Source organism: Abrus precatorius, unplaced genomic scaffold (assembly GCF_003935025.1).
Source record: "Abrus precatorius isolate BTA unplaced genomic scaffold, Abrus_2018 Scaffold11, whole genome shotgun sequence".
In the NCBI taxonomy this organism is placed as follows: Eukaryota; Viridiplantae; Streptophyta; class Magnoliopsida; order Fabales; family Fabaceae; genus Abrus; species Abrus precatorius.
In genome coordinates this window covers 1133143-1159010 of record NW_020874303.1, presented here as the reverse complement: position 1 = coordinate 1159010, position 25868 = coordinate 1133143, and the positions used below count along the sequence as shown (strand labels likewise).

The window sequence follows — 25868 nt, the reverse complement described above, 5'->3', positions numbered from 1 at the left end:
CATGAAAATTTTGCAGTACGGAAAATTTTTCCTTCCAATATGATATTTTATCCTTGCCTCAATTGTTTCAAATTGGTAACTATCAAGTCCTCCTATTTTAAGAATTTGGATCTCATGTTATTAAAGGAGATAAGGTGTGTTTAGAAACAAAATTTAGTTAAGTTTTTATTTAATTTATTTAAGGTCTTATTTAATACAGCAAGCTTTTATTATATGTGAATTTATTTTAATATGTTATACTGAATAATTTATTAAAATAAGTTAAAAATTATCTATGAGAGTTGAAAGTCATTTTCATTAGCTTTCAATAAGATAGTAAAGGACCATGGTCATGTTAAAGTAAAAAAGATAATTTTTTTATTAAATAAGAACTCATCATGATTAGTTATAGAATTCATTAATTAAATTTAATTAAAATTACATATTCATCTAAATCCCTGTTTTAAGGCAATACCTTAATTACTATCTAAAAAACGGAAGAAAAAAAAAAACATGATTTGGCATTAGTGACACAAACCATCAAATTAACCTTTCCCCTCTTTCGCCGGCACCCGCCATAAAAATGAAAAAGCATGGATGTGAATCCCTATCAGCTATATGCCGAAACAACCATCTTCAAAAGCATCATGCTAGGATATAGCGAATAGATAAATAACTGATAATAAAATTTTTGGAATGATATACAAGATAAATAATGCATACAATAGATTTAAATACTTAAGCACAAAATGGTCATATTTAAAGACAAACACATAATCAGTATCAATGACGTAATCAATTAATACCTACATATGTGAGGGAACATATGATCACCTCATCACCACAAAGAATACATAATGAAATAGACAATAAAGGAGAACAATAAAATTGATAGGAAAGAAAAAAAATTAACTATAACTAGTCAATGATCATTAAAATTGGTGAATGGCAATAATTAGCCACTGACCATTAAAAATTAGATATGCTGGTTAATGCAGTTTTCGCACTCTGAATATGCATGGAGTATATTTCTTTGGTAAAGTTAATTTGTTGCAATCCAAATTAGACTTAATTTTACTTTTTCAATTTGATATCTTTTGTGATTGATTGCACACAAAGTTGGTGGCGGACATACCTTTTTGTATCATCCAGATTATTTTTTTCTGTTATAGTTAGTTTCTTTGGACTAAAATTTGAGTCATTTCCAACATTTTTTACTTCGTCAAAATTTATCTCTGTCATCCAACAATTAAGCATGTGTTTGAAAACATGTTGAAAAACTTGTGAATGTGGATCCATGCCAATTCAAACATGAATCCTAACATGCACTAAGTGATCTGGCCATACATTCCATATTGATGGATCTTTTGATTAATATGTGCATGTGATTCTATTTTCAGGTTTCCTTTGATTTCATGGCAGACATTGTGATCTCCATTGTGACTAAATTGCTGAGTAATTGGTGGAACCAGCACTGTGCGATGGACAAAAAATTCACTATGAGTCATCTAAAAAATTGGCAAGGGATGAAATGCAATGGAGAAATTCAAAGGACCAAGTAATATTCAACCATTTCCTCATCATGCTCCACTTCCAGGTATTCACTATGAGTCATCTAAAAAATTTATTTATTTTAAATCAACAAGAGTGGCTTACAATCAAGTTATAGATGCACTCCAAGATTATTTCAGTTATATGATAGGGGCGTATGGAATGGGTGGATCTGGAAAAAAAAATTGTGACACAAGTGGCTAATGTGGTTGAGGGGTTAAATTTGTTTTGTAAGGTCATATCAATTACAGTGTCTCAAATCCCTAACACTATAAACATTCAAGGAAAACTAGCAGATATGTTAGACTTGAAATTGAAGGAAGAATCTGAAGAGGAAAGAGCACAACGTATGTGGTTGAATTTGATTGAAAGAAAAGAAGTAAATTCTTATAATAGTAGATGATTAGTGGGGAGAGTTTAAATTGAAAGATATCGGGATTCACTGAGACAATGATTACAAGGGAAGATGGAAGGTCCTCTTGGCCTTTTATCTGATGATTAATCTTGGACTTTGTTCCAAAAGCATGGAAACATGGATGGTGTCATGTCATCTAAGTCAATGAGTGATGTGCCACAAAAACTTTGTAAGGAAATGTAAAGTACTACCTGTAGCAATCATAGCTCTAGGATCTTCCTTAAAGGGAAAATCAAATGCTGAGTGGCAAGTTGCATTACATAGCTTGAAGCACTCTGAGGCATTTGTTGATCCATGGAAGAAGGAGTGAGCTGCTTTAAGTTGTCTTATATTAAGCTATGATTATTTGAAAAACAAAGAAGCAGAGTTGTTCTTGAATTGTTCTGTTTCCAGAAGACTATAAAATCTCAATAGAAGGTTTGATCCGATATGCAATGGATTGGGTCTAGGAGGATGACTTTCATTTGAGTTGTCAACGTGAGAAAAAAAATGACTATGTGAAGATGCATGACATGGTTCGTGATGTAGCCTTATGGATAACAAAGAAATCAGGATCACAAAAATTTGGTAAATCTTGACACACCAGTTAGCACCTTGGTAATGGATTATAATATAAGAGATTTTTTTGCATTAGCACCATGGTACAGGGAAAATCAAATATCTCTTCAATTGGATGCTCCAAACTTTGAGATTCTTTTGCTCAATTTTGTGACGTGAGATTCCTTGAATTTAACATATGCAACCTTTGAAGGAATAGACGGGCTCAGTTTTTTCTATGACCAATGAGAATTATTTTCATCCTCCATCATTATCACTGTCTCAATCAACAACTCTTCGAACTATGCATTTGAATGGATGGGATTTAAGTGACATTTCTTTCATAACAAGCTTAACAAGGCTTGAGGTTCTTGACTTGCAAAATTGTATAATGGTCATCTCAGTGGACGCTAATGGTGGCAGCCTGTCCAAATTTGACTATATCTTAGATTTGCTATGATGGCCAGCTCTTAGTAGAGGCAACAACATCTGAATAAAGTATGTACTTATTTTAGAATGCAAAAATTAGCTTGATTTAATTTCATGCATGTGTCAGAATATGAATTTGATCATGTTTCCAATCTACATCTCTTGGTTTATAGTTTTGCATTATTTGTACTATTTGTAACACTACCTGTTCTTTTATTAATTTGGTAGGTTCTCCCTCCTCCTCTAATAGAGTCATTAAGGAAGTCATTGCTTCACTTGATATTTGAGAAAATTCTTTCCCTTGAAAAGCTTTCTTAGGGGGTTTGATTGTGAGTTTTTCTAACTTCCCTCCATTCTTCATATTGTGATAAGACAGTTATGTGTAGTTTTTCCTTCTATCTTTTTCTTTTAACATTTTCCAAAGAAGCTCTAAGGACTCTAATTCTTCATTCTTTAGCTTGATTTGTTATATGCTATACATCCCTTATATCACATCAAAGGCAAGCTTGAAAATTTTTAATAACTATCTATAGTGTCTCTAGGATACCAAGGAAATATCCATAAAAAATGTTGTGTTGAATTTTAAGAAGCATTCATTCCATCCTCGAGTGTCCTCTCTCGACTAGACATTGAGTTGTATACCTAATAAAAATCAAGTACTATAAATGTTTGCCTATTCACCATTGATGTTGAGATAAATCCAGGTATCTCAAATTTTGAAGGTTTAATAAGCTCAATGTTTCACCATAGAATTGAAAATGTTCCTATGAAGATTATACAAACCAAATATATTTTATAAATGGATTGATGTAATTTATATTACAACTATTCAAGAGTCACTTTCACATTGAACGAAGCATAACCAGCTGCTATGATAATATTTTTAAAAGTACTAATTTAATACATTTAATTTTAGTTTAAATTATAAGTAATGTGATATTTATTGATAAAAAATAACGTAAAATTAGCATACCATTATTTTGATGATTGCTTCAATGGATTGTATACATTTGTTGATTGATTTCATTTAAATTTTTTTATTGATTTCAAACTTCTCTTTTTTATTAACTAATTAGATTATCAATTTGAATATAGAACACGTTTTAACATATTATAATATATATTCTTTCTTTATAGAGTGTTTGGTATCCGAAAATTTTTTAAAGTGAGATTCTATAGAATGTGTTTTTTGAATAACTTATTACACATGTTTGTTTACTAAGTAACTTTTATGAGAATAATTTTATTTTCTCTCATTTCCATGTTTGGTATTAAAAAAACTTACTCATAAATGTTATTACTCTTACAAAAACATCTTTAACAGGTGTGGAATAGAGAATATAAGAAAGACTACTAAAATAGAGAGAATAGAGAGTGCAAAAATGATTTGGAATTTATAAAGTGAAGTAGGGTAAAAGAGACTTTTTTTTCAAAATTTTAGATTCTTAAGAAAGTTGAGAATGTTCACCTGTTGAGGTGAAAAAATAAAATTTTAATTTTTTCACAATTCAAATTTCTTGAAATGTGAGATTTTTGAGAATACTTTTTTATATCTTATACTAATAATGGTTAAGGAAACTTTTTAAGTAACATCTTCAGCAAAGTTAAAAAATTTTAGATACTAAACACATTCGTAAAATGTTTACTATTATACCCGTTTATTTGTTGACTTCATTTTACAACTCTTGTTTACTGCTAGAATATGATATCACGTGCAATTGACTGCATGAATTATTCCAAAGGTAATATTTGTTACAATTTGGTATTTATCTGATTATTTTAACTCATTAATTTTATACTAAAGATTGAAAGTACTATTTAAAGGATATCATTAAAGCAATTTGCTCTCTCAGACACATTTGCTTCTGTAATTTTCTTTTAGCCTTTTATTTTTTTTATCTAATTTATTTATTTATTCATTTATTTTAAAATAGTCTATTAAATTTTAAGAAACTTTTGCTGTGCTTAAAAATGAATAAATCTTTTAGGACAACACTCTTACTCGTCTTATGCTAATATTTTTCTTGTTATTTCCTACATCAACATAATTCGTTTGTTTCTTTGGGAATATCAATTTCAGTTGAGGTATTTTAGTAGTGAGTTATTATTATTATTATTATTATTATTGAAGTATTTTTTTATATAATTTATTTTGTTAAATAGGCCAACTACTAACCCACAAGTCAAAGTGGATCAGAAGAAGACCACCATTTTTTCCATATTGTTCATTATGCAGCCAACTTTGTTGAATCCACTTAACCGTGACTCAAATGAATGGTAATTTGTAGGGTACTATATAATATATGTCTATTCGTACTTAATTTTATATTTGTATAGATAATAACTTTAATTTCTATATCTATATATTTTAAATATTTGCATATTCATATTGGCACTTATTATTTGTGTTTATTTAAAAAATAAATATGCTTATATAATTTAACATAAATATAAGTTGTAGAACAAAGTTTAAGTATAAATAAAATTTTTCATAAATAATATAATTAATAGGAGAATGATTTTCTCACACTAATGCAAATATAAAATTTCTTATACTATTGTAAGAAGATTCTACCTCTCTCTCTCTCTCTCTCTATATATATATATATATGCAAATGACAGGGGTAGGTATTTAGGTATCTGCACTCATCTACATTAAAATTTACAGATTTTTTTTCATACTCACATTTATTTAACTAGTAAATACCTTACTCATTGTAAGTAAATTTTGCAGGTAATTATAAGATATTTTATCTGTTGTCATTCCTAATAACTCGTTACAAATTAAACTTGATTCAAGTTGACCTGTTGAATTTAAAGTTTTAAACGAAATAATCTTTATAAGAATTCTCAAACTTCAGTGAAAATTATCATTTCTATTTGACTTAAACATAGTTGAATAATTTTTATTGATATAAACAAAAATCAGTTTAAACTAATTAATGGGGATTTTTCAGTAGTAGGTTATTGGTTGTAATATTTTCTTAATTTAGAAATGAACAATTTCTCTAAGACTTTTTTGATTATAAAAGAATATTGACTTTCATAATAGTTTCCTACATGGCTTGATGAATTTAATTAATCGTTTAGTTTTCAATAAGATTGCCTAAGTTTTGGCAGAATCTATGGCGAATCATTTGGTAGTACACCCCATTTTCTTTCTTTACTTTATAATAAGCTACATGACAAGTTCAACTTGTGGTCTCCATTGTTCAAGGCTCAGCTTCTGGAAAAAGAATCTTGCATTGTGTATGTGTATGTGTTAGATACTCGAATGCATTGTGTATGTGTTAGATACTCAAAAAAAGAATCTTGTGGCTGACAACATTAGTTCTTCTTATTAGAATTTTCTTATTCTATTATGTAATTTCCATTAAATACATTTATTATGAAATTACCATTTTCTATTTAATCTTGAATTACGTTGTTCTCATAACATAATATATAGTGCTCACTCAATCAAGGGTTTAGAGAGTACTAACCTGATTTCATTGTTCCTTGATGTTACATCTCTGTTTGATGTCGTTGATCCCTTTGTATTTTTTTCAACTATTCCTTCCTCTTTTAACTCCTCTAGGAGGGTTGAGAGAAAGTTCCTTTCTTGTGTTTACCGTGAGCACACTTAGAGACCGTGAAAGTGATAGATAATAGAAAATACCGTAACCTCTATTTGGTAACCGCTCTTTTATTTATCTAAAGGGAGAGTGGAGGATTTTCTTATAATTGTATTTACAATTATACCTTCAATGACTTTATATTTTATATTTAACCAGCATCACATTAAATCATTAATTAGAGTCATGTTATAAGTTATATAGGCCACTATAATAAGATTATTAAAAATAATCTAAGAATTTTCCACTTGGCCTATGTGACAATTTAAAGATTCAATGAACTGTAAATGCGCATATCATTGATATTATCAAGTCATCATCTTTCAATGATTTGAATTGATCAAATCATGGCAGTCATAAATTATTTAACGACATAATTCCTTCTAATTATCACAGAATCAACTCAAATCAAGATAGTTTTAATTAGTCATACTATAGACTGTAAACTTTGATGTGTTTTTAACACTCAACTTGTTATCAAACTTAAACCATACATGTTCATTAACATAATTCAGATAACAAGTAAACAAGCAGAAACAGTACTTTTATTGAATTTCCAAAATGTCTACAATAATATGAGCAAAACAATCTATACACATATATGTGAATCACACAATCATGCTAACAAGGACTTGTCTATAATGCCTACCAACATGGCCAAAAAATGTTTTAGGGGACAATCTCTTAGTTAGTGGATCCGGTATCATCAAATCAGTATCAATATACTCAATAGACACTTTTTATTTTCGCACTTCTTCTTTTATTGATAAGTATTTTAAGTGCATATGCTTTGCTCCCTTTGAATACTTATCATTCTTAGAGAAGAAGGCGACTGCAAAATTATCATAGTACATTCTTAGCAGTTTTTCTATACTATCAACAATATCAAGCCCTAAGACAAAGTTCTGCAGCCACAAAGCATGAATGATGGCCTCAAAGCACGCCACAAATTTCGCTTCCATGTTAGATGTAGCAATAATGGACTCCTTTCCGCTCTTCCATGAAATCGCATCTCCAGCCAACAAGAAGATGTAGCCAAAGGTCGGTTTTCTTGAGTCTACACATCCAACATAGTCTGAATTCAAGTAACCAACCACTTCCAGGTGACTAGATCTCCTATAAGTAAGCATGTATTTCTTGGTGTCTTGTAAATACCTAAGGACTTTCTTTGCAGCCTTTCAGTGGTATATTTCAGGATTACTTTGAGATCAGCCTAACATTCTAACAGCAAAACTGATATCAAGCCGAGTGCATGTCTGAGCATACATTAAACTCCTGACCACTGATGCATAGGGAATAGATTCCATTGCTTTCCGTTTCAACTTATTCTTGGAACATTGCATTTCACTAAACTTATCTCTCTTTTGAATTGGAACTACCCCTGATAAGCACTTTTTCATTTTGAATCTCTCTAATACTTTGTTAATGTAGCCTTTCTGAGACAATTCTAATAATCATTGTGATCTATTACAGAATATTTCTATTCCAATCACATAAGAAGCCTTACTCATATCTTTCATCTCAAAGTTCTTAGAGAGAAACTCCTTTACATCATGCAATAACCCAACATCATTAGTAGCAAGAAAAATGTCATCAACATACAGGACTAAAATGATGAACTTGCTCCCACTGACACCGGTCAATGGTGTTCTCTATAAAATCATATGACGTGATGGTATCATTAAACTTAAGATACCATTGTCTGGAAGTCTGTTTCAATTCATATATTGATTTCTTTAATTTACACACTATACTTTCTTTACATGTGGTCAAGAAGCCATCTGATTGATCTATATAAACTGCATCTTCCAAGTCACCATTCAGAAAAGCAGTTATTACATCCATTTGGTGAAGCTCTAAGTCATAATGAGCACCAAGCCATAACAATTCTTAAAGAGTCCTTCTTTGAAACAGGAGAGAATGTATCTTTATAGTCTATGTCATCCTTTTAAGTGTATCCTTTAGCAACAAGGCTAGCCTTATATCTCTCAACATTACCTTTTGAGTCACGTTTGGTCTTAAAGACCCACTTGCAACTGACTCGTTTTGAACCTTCAGGCAACTCGACTAGATCTCATACCTTGTTGTCACTCATTGATTTTAACTCTTCTTTCATGACATTCAACCACTTTTTAGAATTGCTACATTTCATGGCTTCCTTGAATGAGACTGAATCTTCATCAATACTCAAGTCACATTCATGCTCAAGTGAGTAAATCACATAATCATTTGAAATAACAGGTCTTTTCTACCTTATACACCTCTTTAATGCTATCTCTTGTGATTCACTTTCCTCTTGCTCGTTTGTGATTTGTGCATTGTCAGCTAGTTCATCCTCTATATGTTGTTCTTGTGGGTTTGGAACATTAACTTGTTGTCTTCTTATGTTGTGTGATTATAATACAACAAGAGGAATAACAACTTGAGAAGAAACATTAACTACAAAAGTTTTTGCATATGTCTATTTAATTTTTACCTTTTGTATTTCACCACTCTCACTAAACTGACCATTTTCAATGAACCTTGCATTTTCAGACTCAACTATTCTCATATTATGGTTAGGACATTAGAATTTGTACCTTTTAATTTCTCAGGATAGTCGATGAAATAACAACTAATGGTTCTAACATCAAGCTTCTTTTCACATGGATTATACACTCTTACTTCTGTTGGACAACCCCAGACATGAAGATGTCTTAAACTGGATTTTTTTCCTATCCACAGTTTATAAGGAGTCTTTGTAACTGCCTTACTTAGAACTCTGTTAAGCAGATACACAACGGTCTTTAATGTGTATATCCACAAAGACATAGGTACAGAACTGTAACTCAACATACTCCTAACCATCTCCATAATAGTACGATTTTGCCTTTCAACCACACCATTTTGTTGTGGTGTACCAGGCATAGTATACTATGCACATATGTCTTGACTTTCTAGAAGTTTCGCAAATGGACCTAGACATTGTCCATTTTCATCAGATTTTCCATAATATTCACTACCTCTGTCTGACCTCACAACCTTTACCTTTCTATCTAGTTGTCTTTCCACCTCATCAATGAATACCTGTAAGACATCCACTAATTGAGATTTTTCATGCAACACATACAGATAGCAATAACGTGAGTAGTCATCAATAAAGATAATGAAATATCTTTCACCACCCCAAGAATGGATGTCAAACGGACCACAAATATCAGTGTGTATCAACTTTAAGAGTTTACTGCTTCTTGTGGCTGGATTCTTTGATGTGTGTTTGGTTTGTTTTCCTTTAATACAAGACACACATACATACCACTCAACAAAATCCAATTGAGGTAAAATTTCACTTTTCATTAACCTCATCGTCTTTTCTTTGGATATGTGACCTAATCTTTGATGTCACAAGAAAGCAGAGCATTCATTACGCACATTCAAATTACTACTAACACTATTCTTAACATGAAATAGAGATTCAACAAATTTAACATTAATATTGAAACGATATAAGTCATCAATTAATGTACTAGATCCAAAATAGTACGAGTGTTTATACAAAGAAAAAGTATTGTTTTCAATCTTAAAATTAAAACCAAATTCGTCCAACTTTGCAACATAAACCAAATTTCTAGCATATTCAAGCACATAAAGACACTTTTCTAGATCTATGCAGCAACCAGTATGCAAGATCAATCTGTAAGTCCCTATTCCTTCTATCCGTGCCTTCATTTTGTTCCCTATGTACAAGAACTTTTCAGTTCTGCTTATGGGCTATATCGAAAGAAATCCCTGCATTACGTGTGACACATGAGTAGTTACACCAGAATCTAATCACCAGGTGTTTTTAAATACCTCAATAAGATTTGATTCAAAGCATACTGAAACATAATATATACCTTTCCTTTCGAACTAAACCTTTCTCTTCGAACAATCTTTCTTGAAGTGACCAGTCTTCTTGCAGAAGAAGCACCTTTGGCCTTTCTAGATTTGGCCTTCACGAACTTTTAATAAGGCCTTATCCTTGTTGTCCTTCTTACCTGATTTAGCCTTGCTACTACTAGCTCCTTCATGAAATGTGAGATGGACAGAGTGTTCTTTCAACTTCTTTAGCCTTACTTCCTCCTGAACCAGCATGGCCTTAATTTCCTGTATGTTCCATTTATCCTTAATGGTGTTGTAATTCACTTGGAACTGACTAAACTTCGGAAGGAATGAGTTCAGAATGAATTGTACAAGAAATAATTTCTTCACCTCCATGCCCATTGATTTCAACTTTGTTGCTTGATTGATCATGTCAGTCACATGGTCATAAATAGGCCATGACCAATCAAACTTCTTAGTAGTTAGCTCAGTCAACAAGGTACCTGAAACAGACTTGTCAGTAATGTCTGACTATGCATACTCTTTTACCTTTGTCATAAATTTCCTAACATTTTCAGTCTTTGGCATTGATGACTTCACGTTTTCAACTATAGTCATCTTCAACAAGCTCAAGCTCAGCCTGTTCGACCTCTCTCAAGCTTCACAAAGAGTTTTTTCCTCTTCAGTACTGATCTCTATGATGAATGCAGGCTCTTGTTCCATAATGATTACTAGGTCTAAGTCCATAACACCTAACTAGAATGAAACTTGTTCAGCCCAATCATCATAATTGAGCCCATTGAACTTGATTACGCCATTGCTCATGCCATACGTATTCATAGGAACTGAAATATTTAACACATGCTTAAACATTTATGCTTTGAATAAACTTGATGGATTTAGACAGTCAACTATCATCAATTATATATCTAAGTTTACCTTTGGGTAATACCTAAATACACAATTTATCTATAATGATGCTAAATAAATAACTTTAATTGACAATCAGTCACTCAAACCAATATATAAGTCATTTTTGGATGTACAAACATATTATGAAGTGTATTCATGTCTCCTTAATGTTATTAATCATATGCAATGATCCACCTTTGAGTGATCTCCTAACGTTATGATTAATGAGCTAAATTGTTCACCCTTTATGTTATCACATAGCATCAAATAATTTTGAACAATTTACAATACACAATTAAATGATTCAACAAAATTTTTTAAAGTCAGGCCACTTTGGTGACTAACAAGCTCCCCTTAAAATTAAGCACTAATTGTGAAGTTTCCATTATGATCATACAACTTAGAATTAATTAATTTAAAAATTTAATTACTTTGGTGAGTAAAACCCACTTTGATGTAATTCTAAAGTGATCTATAACTTTTATGAATTATGTTCCTCATTTTGCCGTAAAATCACTATGCACGGTTGTGCTTTTACTTGATGTATGGTCGTGCTTCCATTATGCAAGGTCGTGCTTGTTCCTGATGTGTGGCCCTGCTCCCTAATGCATGGCCCTACTCACTGATATATGGCCCTACTCATAGATATATGACCCTGCTCATATTACAGATTCAAAACCTAACGTTTCTAGCTTCCAAAACTTTAGGGTTTTCAATTATTGAATCCAAAATAATTATTTAACATCAAAATTATGTCAATTTATCATATAAAATACCTAGGGTTCATGTAATTTGGAAAAAACTTTAATGGAGAATCAATCTTCTTTTATGGAGAATCAACGAAATTCATCTTGCTCTGATACCAACTGTTAGAATTTTCTTATTCCATTATGTAATTTCCATTAAATACATCTATTATAAAATTACCATTTTCCATTTAATCTTGAATTACGTTGTTCTCACAACACGGTACATGGTGCTCACTCAATCAAGGGTTTAGAGAGCACTAACCTGATTCTATTGTTCCTTGATGTTACCTCTCTGTTTGATGTCATTGATCCCTTTATGTTTTTTCCAACTCTTCCTTCCTTTTTTAACTCCTCTCGGATGGTTGAGAGAAAGTTCATTTCTTGTATTTACCGTGAGCATACTTAGAGACCATGAAAGTGATAGAGAATATAGAATACCGTAACCTCTATTTGGTAACTGCTTTTTTATTTATTTGAAGGGAGAGGGGAGGGTTTCCTTATAATTGTATTTACAATTATACCCTCAATAACTCTATATTTTATATTTAACCACCATCACATTAAATCATTAATTAGAGTCATGTATAAGTTACATAGGCCACTATAATAAGATTATTAAAAATAATCTAACACCTCAACTTGATAAGATTGTCTTCAATAGCAAAGAATACATGTAAGTTATACAGTAAAGAAATACCACCTTATTTTTTATATGTTCACACAAAGATACAAAAACTAAGAAATTCAATTATTGTATTAGAATTATTTGTTGATTTTTTTAATTTACTCCTTATTTTTTGGTAAACTTTCTAATAAAGTAGATATTTTTTAAAATAATATATAATTTTTATTATTTTTGATAAATTAATTTTTTTTTATGAATAAGCCTAGAAGTAATAATTTTTTAAAATAATTTTTTATGTATATCTAAAAATACACAATAAAAAATTAATAAATAAATTTATTATGAATTATAAAATGTATTGTTATCAATATGTTAAATCTTGTGATTTTTAATGAAAAATTATTATATATAGATTTTTATTATGTCATTAGACAGGTATTAGAAAAACTAATTTGACAAGTTACTCTTAAACTATTTTCTTTTTTACAATTTTTCTAGTATATATATATATATATGGTGAAGACTAGAATGAGTTTACAGATTAAGTAATTCATAAATAAGTTAGCAAAATGACCTGTTATAGCATATTTTAAAAATTTGAATATTTAAAAATTAATTCTTAATAAATTTTGCAGATAAAAGATCTCAATTTTTTAGATATTTAAAATATATCCTTCCTTAATCTAATTTTTTGTAAGGTTGTTATTTTAAAAAAAATATTTTGTTTAAGTGAAACTATATATTATATTCTCTCAAACTCACTTTTATCTTTATTTTTGAAGCAAGTTTAAGAATTTCTTTTATACTTTTGATGTAAAGTTCAACGATAAATTAAGTGACAGTGGTTGAAACTTATTTGATAAAAGTTTGAAAAGAGATATATAAGACAAGAAATCTAATGTAATTAAGTAATCCTCTATTAAAATATTATCCTAGAAGCTTTGTTCAATTTCTCCTTCTCGGGTTCAATTCCTCCTTATTTCCCCCTGCTTAAGAATATGGAAACCCATTTGTGAAATTTAACTTAAACCCTAAACCTACATAACCATTCTCTCTTTGAATTGTTATACTTTCAACTGTGATATTCGTAAGTGGAGATAATTAAATTTAAAAATATCATATATTCATCCCAATTATCTTATAAATTAATGTTTTAGTTTGCTCAGAATAGGTGTAAAGACTAAAGAGATTTTGTTGAACTAGTGACCTAAAATTGCTAGCTCAGTACTTAATAGAGAGGAGATTGATGACAATGACTAAATCATAACATATTAAAATTTTACAAACTAAATCTTAACTAAAAAAAATTATAAAAATTTATCACAAAATACACTATTTATTGGAACAACTCATATATTTAAGCCTTAAAATAATTAACTCATTGACTATCCTTCCAAAGATAAAGCTAGTTTAGTTTTGGTTTGCAAGTTGCTTCAAGAGGATTGAATGAAACAACCAATTTTATTAATACATCTATTTAATTATTAAATAAAAATATAATATAACTCATTATAGTGAGAAATGAAAGACATATTCGCTATATGCAATGTTATTTCACTTAAGTCATAATTATTTCGCTTAAGCAAAAATTGGTTATAATGTAAGGGTTTTTTTAGTCTTATATTTGCTTAAGCGAATAGTATAATATCTTTAATGGCTTAAGCAAATGAATTATCGCTTAAGCGAAATAATTCCCATGAGCCATTTTTGCCCTATAATTTTTACTTAAGCTAGAAAAAATTATACAAATTGTATCCCTCTTTCTAAGATTCAAGCAGTTTATTGCTTTTCTCCTTCTCCCTTATCCTTCGACCACCTATTCATCAAATTCTAGTAATTTGTTCTAACCTAAGTGTGGATTCGTTCCTAACGCCATAACCATTTTATTCCATTCTTTTTCCTCATACAAGCAATCTACCCCTATGTCTGTTTGTATAAATGGCTCTAACATTGCATTCTAAGCGTTAAACACAATTCAAGTTAATGCAGAATTGAACATGTTCTAACCCAAGTGTGGACTCGTTCCTAATGCCATAACTATTTTATTCCATTCTTTTTCCTCGTATAAGCAATCTACCATATGTCTGTATGTATAAATGGCCCTAACATTGCATTCTAAGCGCTAATCTCAATTTAAGTCAATGCAAAATTAAACATAAAGAGTATCTCATTCCTTTTAGGTTAGACACGACTGATGTCGAATAAAAGAAAGCACTAGGCTTAGAATGATCCACCTTAGTAGTCAAAGGTTCGAATCCATAATTAGCTTGTCTACATGCAGAAGACTTCTGGCCCTTATTTTGATAATAGTTTTTCTAGGGGAATAATCAAGAAGAGTGGATATATTGAACAATTTAAAAGAACTAACAATGAATTGAGACTATAACAGTGGATATGAAAGTTTTAATTCTAAAAATATTAACTTTATACGTAGAGTTTGTAGAGAACCTTAAAGATCTAAAATTACATTCTAATATTTTATTTATTAAAAAGTTGTTTTTAATTATATATTGAAACTACATTAGGGCATGTGAATGCATACTTTTTTAAAAGCACCACTTAGATACAAGATACACGTAGATGGAGTTTGGAAAAGATGATAGGATTTTGATGATAGAAAATAACAAGTTTTGAAAATATAAATTAAGAGATTTTGAAGATCTAAAAAGAAATATTATTAATTTTTATGGAAGATTAAATAATAAATATATAAAAATTAGTATTATAAGGTTATAGTAAAAAATCTGAACCGTTTATAAATTTTAAAATACATCTAACAGTCTAAAAAAATCACCCACCTATGAGTTACTTAGTTTGCTAACTCACTTTAACCTTCACCTATATATATAACATTAATTAAAATCACAAAATTAATACATATTTTTTTTATTGTGTGACCTTCACCACACTTTAAAGAAACTATTTTTTCAATACATGGAAATTAGGGTAACTATTCAATTGAATGATTGAATTTAGCCTTTTATTTTTTTATGTATCTTTTTGCATCTCAACAATTTATATTTAGAGTGAAAATGGATAAATAGCATAATTAAGGTTTTAATCAATAAACACTTATAATATGACAACGCTCAATAAGTCTGACAGGGAAACTTGTTAAAAGAAGATAAAAATGATTTATTTTAATAAAATTATTATTTATTAAGAGGAGAGCATCCTACTTTATTATCATAATATTTTTACAGATGTAACATCCGAAATTACTTTTTTTCCTCTGCAAAATAGCAACAAACTTAGATGGCACTTTATGAACTTTTTCATTTATAGAAACTATTCAGGAACAGAAAACGGTACTTGAACAAATGCATATCACAAAAGAAGAGAAGTCCATGACATATTTTTAGAGGAAGTTCAAGCAACATCTATTCAGAGAGGTTGGTATTTCTCAATTTGGAATAGCATAAGGTGAATGCTCGTATTTACCATCCCACCTGTTTGGAATTAGAGAACGAAATTTGGTTAAACAGATAAATTTAGTTTCAGAAAACATACTTATTGAATCAAAACTCAAACACCAACCAACCTGCATCCCTCACTTTGTGGAATCTGAAGCTCCAAATTCTTATCAAATGGCTGAAAGATCAAGTCCAACTTTCCATCCTCTACTTTTTCAAGCGATGAAGGTTCCCACTGAACAAGGTTGTAATTTAGTAATATAAAAAAGAAACAAGAATAATACATTTTTGGTCAAAATAAAAGACAATACTTATGGACATGATTTTGTTAATAGTCATTAGACTAAATGAGTGTGTGCGGTTAAAATACACATTTGATTATATAATGACACTCATTTATATATTAGTCCTTGTATTTAAAAAAACTTATATTTTAGTCCTTACAAGAGTATTTTGTTACGTTTTGATCCCTCTTACCATAACACCATTAGATAAATACTAAGAATGAACAGCAATTTTACTAATGGTATTATAATGACGGAGACCAAAATGTAACAAATATTAGGAGGACTAAAATACAAGTCTTTTAGATACAGGGACTCATTTGTAAGTAACCCACATGCACGCAAAATAATTGTCATTCCTTAATTGGCTTTGATGTATGCCTAAATGTTCTAACCAAATGTAACAGCAATGTTCCATTCAGGTTTTGATTACTAATCACAATAGAAAAAGAAAGGAATACAGAAATTAATGAATTAGTTTAACTCCCACTTTCATATCCAATAACTGAAAATAGGCAATTCCAGTACATATGGAAGGAACATGCATGCATGTTTCATAAGAGGAGAGAAAACAGAAAAAGAATACCTTTGGAGCATTATCCTTGTCAATGGTGAGAGCTCTAATTCCCTTCTCAAAAAAAAAAGAAAAAACAGCAGAAATTTGCTTCAGATTTTAGTAAGGAACAAGAAGTAAAAAAACTTTTAACAACATTGAACTACAATTACCTCATACATATCCTCAGATATTGTAGTTCTCAGTATATTCATTGTTAATCTGAATTCCTTTTCCAGACATTCAGATAGTGTTTGATCCCTTCCTTCACGAATCTGTACATATCCAAGACAGTTTATAGAAGCATGAAATTTGAGAAATAGTCTGTGAATCATACTTTTACAAGGTAAGCTTTTTCTTTCTCCCTCACTCCCCTCCTTCCCTTTCAATCGGTTTTGTGTCCAAAGACTCATAGTATGTTTGAGATCACGTTTGAATATGCTTTAAAAACTCATTAACATAGAAAGATACAACTAGTAGAGTTAGAGTAGGGCCCTGTTTGTTTTGGTGAGCTTGTGAATAAGTCATTGTAAGAGAAGAAAAACAATATAAAAAATGAATAAAACTTCTATAAGTTATAAATAACTTCTCTCTTTAAATTTTAGAGAAGTTAATTGAGAATAACTTCTGAAAATAGAGAAGTATAAGTTAATTTTAATTTATGGAAGGAGCTTTATTCATTATTTATATTATTTTTCTTCTCTTATAAGGATTTATCCACAAGCTCACCCAAACTGGGCCTAAATATGAATCCATGACCGATCAAACATGAATCCAAACATGTGATTAACTAGATTATGCAGTTACCATTTCTGTTCTTTCTCCATATTTATAGCATGTTTGGTTCAACATAATTCTAGGGAAATAATAACTTTTTTTTTCCACCAGCTCTCTTGGGAAGCTGAAATAAAATAAGCGATTATTTCTTAAATACAAGTTAAACCAAACATTACCTTAGTTTTTTATAAATTTTGAAAAAGGATAGTTTCAAGAACCTAGAAAGGGAAATTGTTGCCATTGTTACATTTAAACATGATTGCATCATATGCATGCAAGAATAAGAGTATTTTCTTGGCCATTATAAAGAAGATTAGGATATTTTCACTTTATAAATTTTATCAAGTTAGAAGATGATCATCATCTCTAAAATTTAGGAAAAAATACATTGTGCCAGATGAGATTTCATATGTCCTTGTTTGCATTGACCTTGAGTTTATTCAGCCAATCATGATTTAAAGAACTCAGCACCTAGAATCCAGTCTAAGATCTTATAAAATTCCTATTACGGAATCCTTACCGATCTTAATGCTATTTTCAATGCAGTTGGTGATGCTCTTTTCATTCCTTTTAAAGCTGCACCTATCCATCCATTTCCCTCCTTGTTTGCTTCAGCTTCCTTCATATCAGAGCACAGTCATATATCCTCAGAAAGGACTTGAGCATGCAATAAGATAATAATATTCCAATGGAAATGGTAAGAAACTTACAAATGATTTTATAATTTCTTCTACAGAATCCTTTGAGAAGCACTCGTCAATTATTGACCGCCTAAAAATTCCAAAGGTTAATGTCTTCAGCATAGTGCAATTTGCTAGTAACAGCGACTCAGTGAGACTACATAGATCATTGATGAAAAAGTGGTTACTTGTTTAAGATGCTCTCTTCATCAAGTTTAACTTCTGAGGAAAATTCTTCTATTACTGATCTTACAGCACTCTCGTCACCAGAATTTAAGCTAATCAAGCGCTTCTCAAGCTCGATGATTTTCTGGTACACAGAAAATGTAAGCATCGTTGATCAAACTAAAACTTTAAATCCAAATTATATCTAACAAACACCCAGTACTTAATGCATATAACAATGCTCATCTTTGCACAAATAACTGGGCCTTGTTCTGCTGAAAGAAAGGGAGTCCCTGAAAAGAACTTTTGAAAAACATCCTGGGGCATTTTGTTACCCATTTTTTCTTAAAATTTCAGAAAAAATTAATAATCTGAGATATATTATTTCAGTGGACCAATGTCCTCTTATCAGAAAACAGAAGAGGTCAATTACATGGATCATATGATACTATTGAGCTTAGTCAAAAACCAAATTCTCACTTATCCCTTTTAAAGTTATGGGCTTAGAGCTCTTATCTCATCAAATCCAATGCTATGAAAGATAGATTTTGTAATAAAAAAATAATACATGAAAGAAACCTCCCATGGTAATCCTAGATCTTTTATTCAGATTATAACTTCCAAGAGCCCTTATCTTCTATCCACTTATTTTGAAATGCAACTATCCTTGTGTGCTTCTTTTATTTCTCTTTAACTTCAGCCCCTTCATATATACTATATTGTATAGGTTACTAAGCAGCATTTGGCTCACACCACCACCATGATATAGATGGAATTGAACTAGCCAAGAAGAAAAAAATAATTCTTAAGGCAGCTAGGATGTAATGCATGTGGTATAAGTGGAGGACAGCATGAAACATTTTCTGCATCCTAATGTTACCTGCTGCTATATGGCTTATGTATCCAGTTTCAATACTAGATTTATTGGTTAATAAGACTTTCAAGGCAGAAAAACTAACCTATATTCTTGTGAGGCAAGCCAGAATTACCAAGACTTTCAGACATAAAAAATAATGGAGTAGCTACTAGCTTCACTGATGCAATCAAAATTATGTTTTCTGTGGAGCTGTCCACAGATTATACTTATGAACTTAGATTTATACATCATATTGCCATTGATATTGTTTATTTCAACCATGTTTTGATACCTTATGAAGAAAAAAGAAATTGATGTCTCCTAGGTTTATTGAACACCAAACCTGTGTGGCTCTATCATTAAGATTACAAAGTAATTTGAAACAGCATTTGACACAATTTATGATTTTATTTTATTTTATTTTTGTTATTTAACTGGCAGGATCCTCTCGCTCAGCCAACAACCAATTTTGATAGAATGTTTTTTCAGCTTAAACTTAGAGAACTAATCGCTTATTTTTCAGAAGCCTTCTTAGGAAGCTGAAAGAAATAAGCGATTATTTCTTCAAAATAAGGTAAACCAAACACGCACCGAATCTATAATTACACTAAATATGTGAGCAGTAATATTGTAAGCAATTTCCTTCTAGAGGGAGAACATATACTGAACATAATTAAACCTCAGAAGAGACAAAATGAGTTGCAAGTCCAGCTGCAACTAATTCCTTCCCATTCAACCTTCCTCCAGTAAGTGCCAAGTATTCACCTGTATATTACATGCATGAATTCAGCTTTAAAGTTTTTCTATGTAATCTGATAAAATTATTTTCTTCATTTTAAATCAATTTTATGCTAATTCAGTACAATTTTATAAAGTAATTTATACTGTCACGGAAGAAGAAACGGCCAGGGAGATAAGAGGTGTATAGGGTGAAAGTTTAAAAACAGTAAAAGAAAACAAGATAAAAGGAATCATTCTTTGCAATTACCCAAATGCCCTGGTAACCGAGAATGGTAGTATGAGAAGCCACAATCAGTATGAAATCCAAAACTTGCTTCAGGAGTGGCAAAAACCTGTCAAAGCATTTGTTTGAAGACACCACAAAAAATTAAGGATTAAACTACATTGATAATTTTACCACAAAACTAACTAAAAACAAACATGCACTAAATAATCTCTAACAAGATAAATACTTACAGTTTTATCTGTTACAACTGAGAATTTCAATGGAACCATCAAAGCTGCACCTCCACCCATTGAAATTCCATGAACAAGAGCAACCTGTTACAATATTATAGCATCATTCTGGAAAACATGAGACTTCATAAACTTTCACAAGAACACATTTGCCTTTAATGTTTATAGAAAAAGTGGAAATAAGTTCCTAAACCAAACCTGGGTTTTCTTATATGTGCTAATGTGATAGCAAAGCCAGTAAAATCTGTAGACCACTTCAAGGCAAGAATCCTCTGTCAAGAAGAAATGTATTGTTCTTTAATAAACAGTAGATAATATAAAGATATCATCTTACTTATTTCTCTCTTATTATCATTTACTAGAGCTTATTCCAAAAAAAAAAAGAAAAAAGACAAAGAAGGGGATGCATAAACACATTATCTATCTATCTCTACATGTTAAATCTGAGTCCTTATTCTTAAAGAAGAATATTTTTAGGAGCTATCTTAAACTAGTGCATGAAAAACTCACTAGTTATTGGTAAAATTAGACTCATATAAATTATGTGGGTCTCACACGAATTTCATCTAATAATAGAGTAAATTGCTAACATTTTCTAAGAAAAAATGAATGAAATCTCTATGTGAACTTGCTTGCACATATTCCTCCATATCCTATAGAGAAAATAATGTATTTACTTATTTTCCTGCCATCGTAGAAGACTCTCAAATCCCCTCCAGCACAGAATGCGCGACCAGCTCCCTGCGAAATCGAAAGCACAGCAATTGAGTGAAGTGTACACAAGTAAAAAATAAAAAAGGGAAATGCAAAAACAAGGTAGATTGTATCAAATTGGTAGTTTATATATAATAATACAATCTATCAGTAAAAAAAATTAACCATTAATAAGAAGGTTATTTAAACAATTTCAGTGGGTGGCACCGTACTAAGAGTGTGCAGGTTCAGTTTCTGTGGCAAGTTTTCTTATGGAACCCCCAAAAATTACGCATAAAAAATTAAAAATTGAGAGAATAAATAAGTAAACAACAAACAACCTTTATGATAATTAGCTCTGCTTTCTCATCTTTCTCCCACTTTTCCAAATATGCTGCTAGCAGAGAAACCTGAAACAATTTAAACAATTATAAACCAAAAACAAAAAAGTAGTAGCAATAGACGAACCCAGAAGAGGGAAAATTTTCAGACTTGATCTGATTTACCAGTTCTGGTGAGATGGCATTCAATTGCCTTGGCCTGTTCAAAGTTACCACTCTCACATTCTCTATCTCTTCTCCAACAACAACCTTAACATCAAAATCAACAACATCCTCTCATTATGTTCTGCATTATCTTGTTTGAATAATAAATGGAAAAACCCATTATGGGGGTAGGTAGCATTTTCAATTTACAAATACAATTTATTTTCCTTGAAAAAGGATCAGTATATCTAAAGAGAGATGAGAAATTGCTCTATCAAAAAAATAAAATAAAAATCATTAGAAGCATGATTCAGGACTTGCCTGTTCATCTAGAACTGCAGAACTTGGTGCCATTGATGTAAATGCTGCACAATCTAACAATAAATAACATATAATATGATCAAGTTAATCAGATTAAAGCCTAAAGATATTAAATTATTAATAAAATAAAATAAAGAACAAACGAGTGTGAAACTAAAATTAATATGTTGAAATTAACCTGTATGAGTATGAAGGAAGTGAGATGGATCAAATGTCGATGGAGGATGAACTACTTATAGCTTTTCTTAGGTCTATAGAAAATGTTAAAGGAAGTGAACTCAACACATAGTCAACAGATACCAACAGATACCAACCACCAAAGGTCATTAGTAATATAATTTTGGTGACAAGTGGGCATTAAGAAAATTAAATTAAATTTATTCTACATTTAAACAAAAAAATTATATAAGTACCTTACGTTTATATTTCCTATGATTTAAGACAATATATACAGTATGAAAATTATTAAATACAGTAGAAACTCTTTAAATTAATACTCGATAAATTAATAAACTCTCTAAAATAATAAATTTATTCGGTCCCGACTTGGGCCAATATAAAAAATTGAAAAATTTGATAAAATAATAAGATAATAATTTTTCGGGAGATCCCTTTATAATTTTCGGTCTCAAGAAAATCATAAATTAATAATTCATAAAAATTGAAAAAAATATATTACACTATTAAAATATGATTCAATAGTTGTCTGTTTTCCTTTAAAGTTCAAGTCTATTTGGAGCTCATCTCTAACTTTTCTTATTGCATCCAATAGCTCAGGCGTTGTATTTTTGTATTGTATCATAAAGTTGTGAAGAGTGTTCGACGCCATAAGTGCTTCCTTTCGCGTAACAGGCTCCAAAGACACTGTATCATCTTCGTCGTCATCCTCTGCATTGTTCTCAATGATAGTACCCACAATATCTTCTAAACTTTGAACCTCCCAACATGTTTCATTTTCACCTGGGTAGTTCATTAGATTGTCGATATCCATCTTATTACGATAGCCACATTGATTGATCATAGTCTCGAGGTCTTGAGTTTCTTCATCAAAAGTGGATTCATCCAAATTTCTTGCAACGTCACTATCTGAACGAATTTTACAGTGTTAGAAGCAATTCACTATTGTTTCTTTTCGAACATCTATCGTCCAAGCTGGGATTGCCAAATTGATAGCATCAAGGACATTTATCTTCCCTGGATCATATTGTCCCACCTTATAACCTTCCAATATTTTGCGGTAAAACCTTCTACGGTAATGCATCTTGAAAGCTCTTATTATCCCAGCATCACAAGGTTGAATCTTTGATGTCATGTTGGGTGGCAAGAAGAACAACTCAACGTTTCTTAGCCCTTCAATATTTCTTGGATGTGCTGGACAATTATCCACCACAAGTAGAACTCTTCTACCATGTATCATTTGGTCAAATGAACAAACATATTCATCAAAAAGCACACTGGTCATCCATGCTTTTTTGTTAGCTCGATACTGACAATTCAAGCTATTCATGTTAACATTCTTGAAGCAACTAGGCTTTGCATATTTCCCAATAATCCATAGAGGGATTTTTTCAGAGCCATCTTCATTGCAACAAATAACTACTGTCAGCCTTTCTTTATCTTGTTTTCTTCCTTCAAGTTGTTTTGTTGCCAGTGAATGATCAGCTTGTAGCCTATAAAACAACCCAGTTTCATCCATATTGAAAACATCTTTCATAGGGAACTAATCAATTTTCTCTCGAATCGATATCAATTTTTGCTCCATGTCTTGTATATCAACAGACCCACTCTCGCTAAAACGACGAAATGACTTTATGCCATGTCGGTGCTTGAATTTCCCAAGCCATCCTATAGAGAAGTTAAAATCTGAATCATCATGAGGGTACACGAGTTTCATTGTATCTCTTGCCTTCTCCAAAATTAATTCTCCTGTGATATTCACACGTTCTTGATGCTGGAGAAACCACTCATAAACAACCTTCTCCATGTCAGGATATTTTGCTGGTTTGTGTCTTTTGATCTCTGCTCTTCCCTTTTCTATTTTAGCAGAGAGATAGTTATCTGACCGCTTAAGTGTGTTTGATATTGTTCATTGACTAACTTTCAACTGAAATTTTCCCTCAAGCCATCTCTGCAAGTCTTTTTGTGTGCTTGCAGGATTATCTCTCTTATACTCACACAACTCCTTACGTATTTGATCTGACATAGTTGATTTTGCAACACCTTTTAGATGAGAAGTCATCTTGTGAGATATGGTTTGAATACTCTAACACATTCATGTAATTTATATATGCTAAACTTTCTTAAGAATACATTGAACACATTTGTTCCTCTTGTTTACATTTACTGTACTTCAAAAGTCATTATTGATTTCCAATGCATATGTAGTGTAGTTACTAATTTACTGTACGTTAAGTCCCAAGGTTCGCTGCAACGTAATTCTAAGAGGCATAGATTAATTTACCTTTTTGTTTGGTATGTACAGTATAATTACTTAAAAACTCTTTAAATTAATAATTATTAATTTATCGATAAATTAATAATTTTATAAATTAATAAATTTCTCCGGTCCTGACATTATTAATTTAAAGAGTTTCTACTGTATTATGATAAAATATGTTGTTATTACAAGGTTAAAATATAATTATGAATTAATTACATATTTAAGTAAGATATTAATAACTAGAAGTGTTTTAGAAAATAATAGTGTTATTTTATTTTTTAAATAAGAAATATTTGAAGACAATATTAAAATTGTAAGTAGACTATCTGAAATAGAGAGAGTGTTAAACGAAGAATAAAAAATATTCAATATTTTTACAAAGCTCGTGTATATACTATTCCTTGAGTAGATCAATGATTTACGATGTGACAAATTTATTATTCAGTGTTGGAAAATGCGACACCACCAGTGACATTTATTATATTCTTAAACACACATTTTTATATATTTTTTTAAAAAAATTATAATTATCTCATAATATGATATGATCATGCTAATGAAAGAAAGATATAATTTTTTTATTAAATAAAAAATATCTCAATTAATTTATAAATCACCACTCCAGCGACTACCATTGCCACCTTAACAAAAGCTTCCTCGTGGCTTATACCGACCATCTACCCACAAACTGTAAATTTGACTCTTTTAATGAAGAGAAAGGTACGAAATGCGGGTGCTTAACGCTGGTTAGTCAAAACTAACACGTGGTTAGTTAATCTATTTTTAAAAAGAAAAAATAATGTAAATATATTCTATTACTAAATGTGAATTTCGCAAAAAAAATATGTCTGGGCCTTATTTTTTTTACTTTGTGGGCCAACTCAAAATAATAAAGTTGTGGTTCTTGTCTACTCAATCCAAACTAAGAAAAAAAAATATTAATTCAACCCCAATTTTATGCAGTGAGTTAGGTTGGACAAGTTCATTAATCTACCTAAAGTTGTGTTCAAAAGAGGATGCAAGATTTAGATAAGCCCACCAATCTGTATAACTTGATTTGTTCAGCAAGGGTTTTTCTTTTTGAAAAGGTGGGGGAAAATTTTGATTTTAAATAAATATATTTTTATTTTTAAAGAAATAAAAAATATAAATTAATATATTAACAGAAATTTAATATATTAATCATGTATTTATTATTATAAATTATATATAATTTTCTTAATTTAAAATTTATAAATATATCTTACTTTTTTTTCCTTCTAAAATATCTCTCCAAAACTCAAGTTTTGTTTATATATTAGTTTAAGTTATTTGGTTTGGTATGTTTTAGGATTAGGACTAGGATTAGACCAA

The 25868-nt window shown here is 30.5% G+C and overlaps 1 protein-coding gene and 1 pseudogene across 1 annotated transcript; both read right to left on the bottom strand.

The window, feature by feature from the left end:
* Positions 1 to 15958: 15958 nt before the first annotated feature.
* On the bottom strand, positions 15959 to 22342 carry LOC113856103 (3-hydroxyisobutyryl-CoA hydrolase-like protein 5). The gene is made up of 16 exons (XM_027487779.1): positions 22254 to 22342; positions 22076 to 22119; positions 21776 to 21859; positions 21611 to 21679; positions 21254 to 21317; positions 20775 to 20848; positions 20577 to 20660; positions 20368 to 20452; positions 20059 to 20144; positions 18547 to 18668; positions 18389 to 18449; positions 18199 to 18297; positions 17075 to 17176; positions 16935 to 16976; positions 16193 to 16299; positions 15959 to 16100 (listed from the first exon to the last, which is right to left on the bottom strand). Exons 2-16 carry the CDS (start codon positions 22106 to 22108, stop codon positions 16055 to 16057), a joined length of 1158 nt encoding a protein of 385 aa, XP_027343580.1. The 5' UTR covers positions 22109 to 22119; positions 22254 to 22342; the 3' UTR covers positions 15959 to 16054.
* LOC113854195 lies at positions 22321 to 24320 on the bottom strand (annotated as a pseudogene).
* Between the last annotated feature and the right edge of the window lie 1548 nt (positions 24321 to 25868).

Excerpts from the sequence above, each read along its gene's own strand:
- LOC113856103 (XM_027487779.1), bottom strand. The coding sequence starts at position 22,108 with ATGGCACCAAGTTCTGCAGTTCTAGATGAACAG. Across the intron at positions 20,661-20,774 it reads GCACATATAAGAAAACCCAG|GTTGCTCTTGTTCATGGAAT; the intron begins GTTTGGTTTAGG and ends ATATTGTAACAG. Across the intron at positions 18,669-20,058 it reads CTCATTTTGTCTCTTCTGAG|AAAATCATCGAGCTTGAGAA; the intron begins GTTTAATTATGT and ends TCTGTGTACCAG.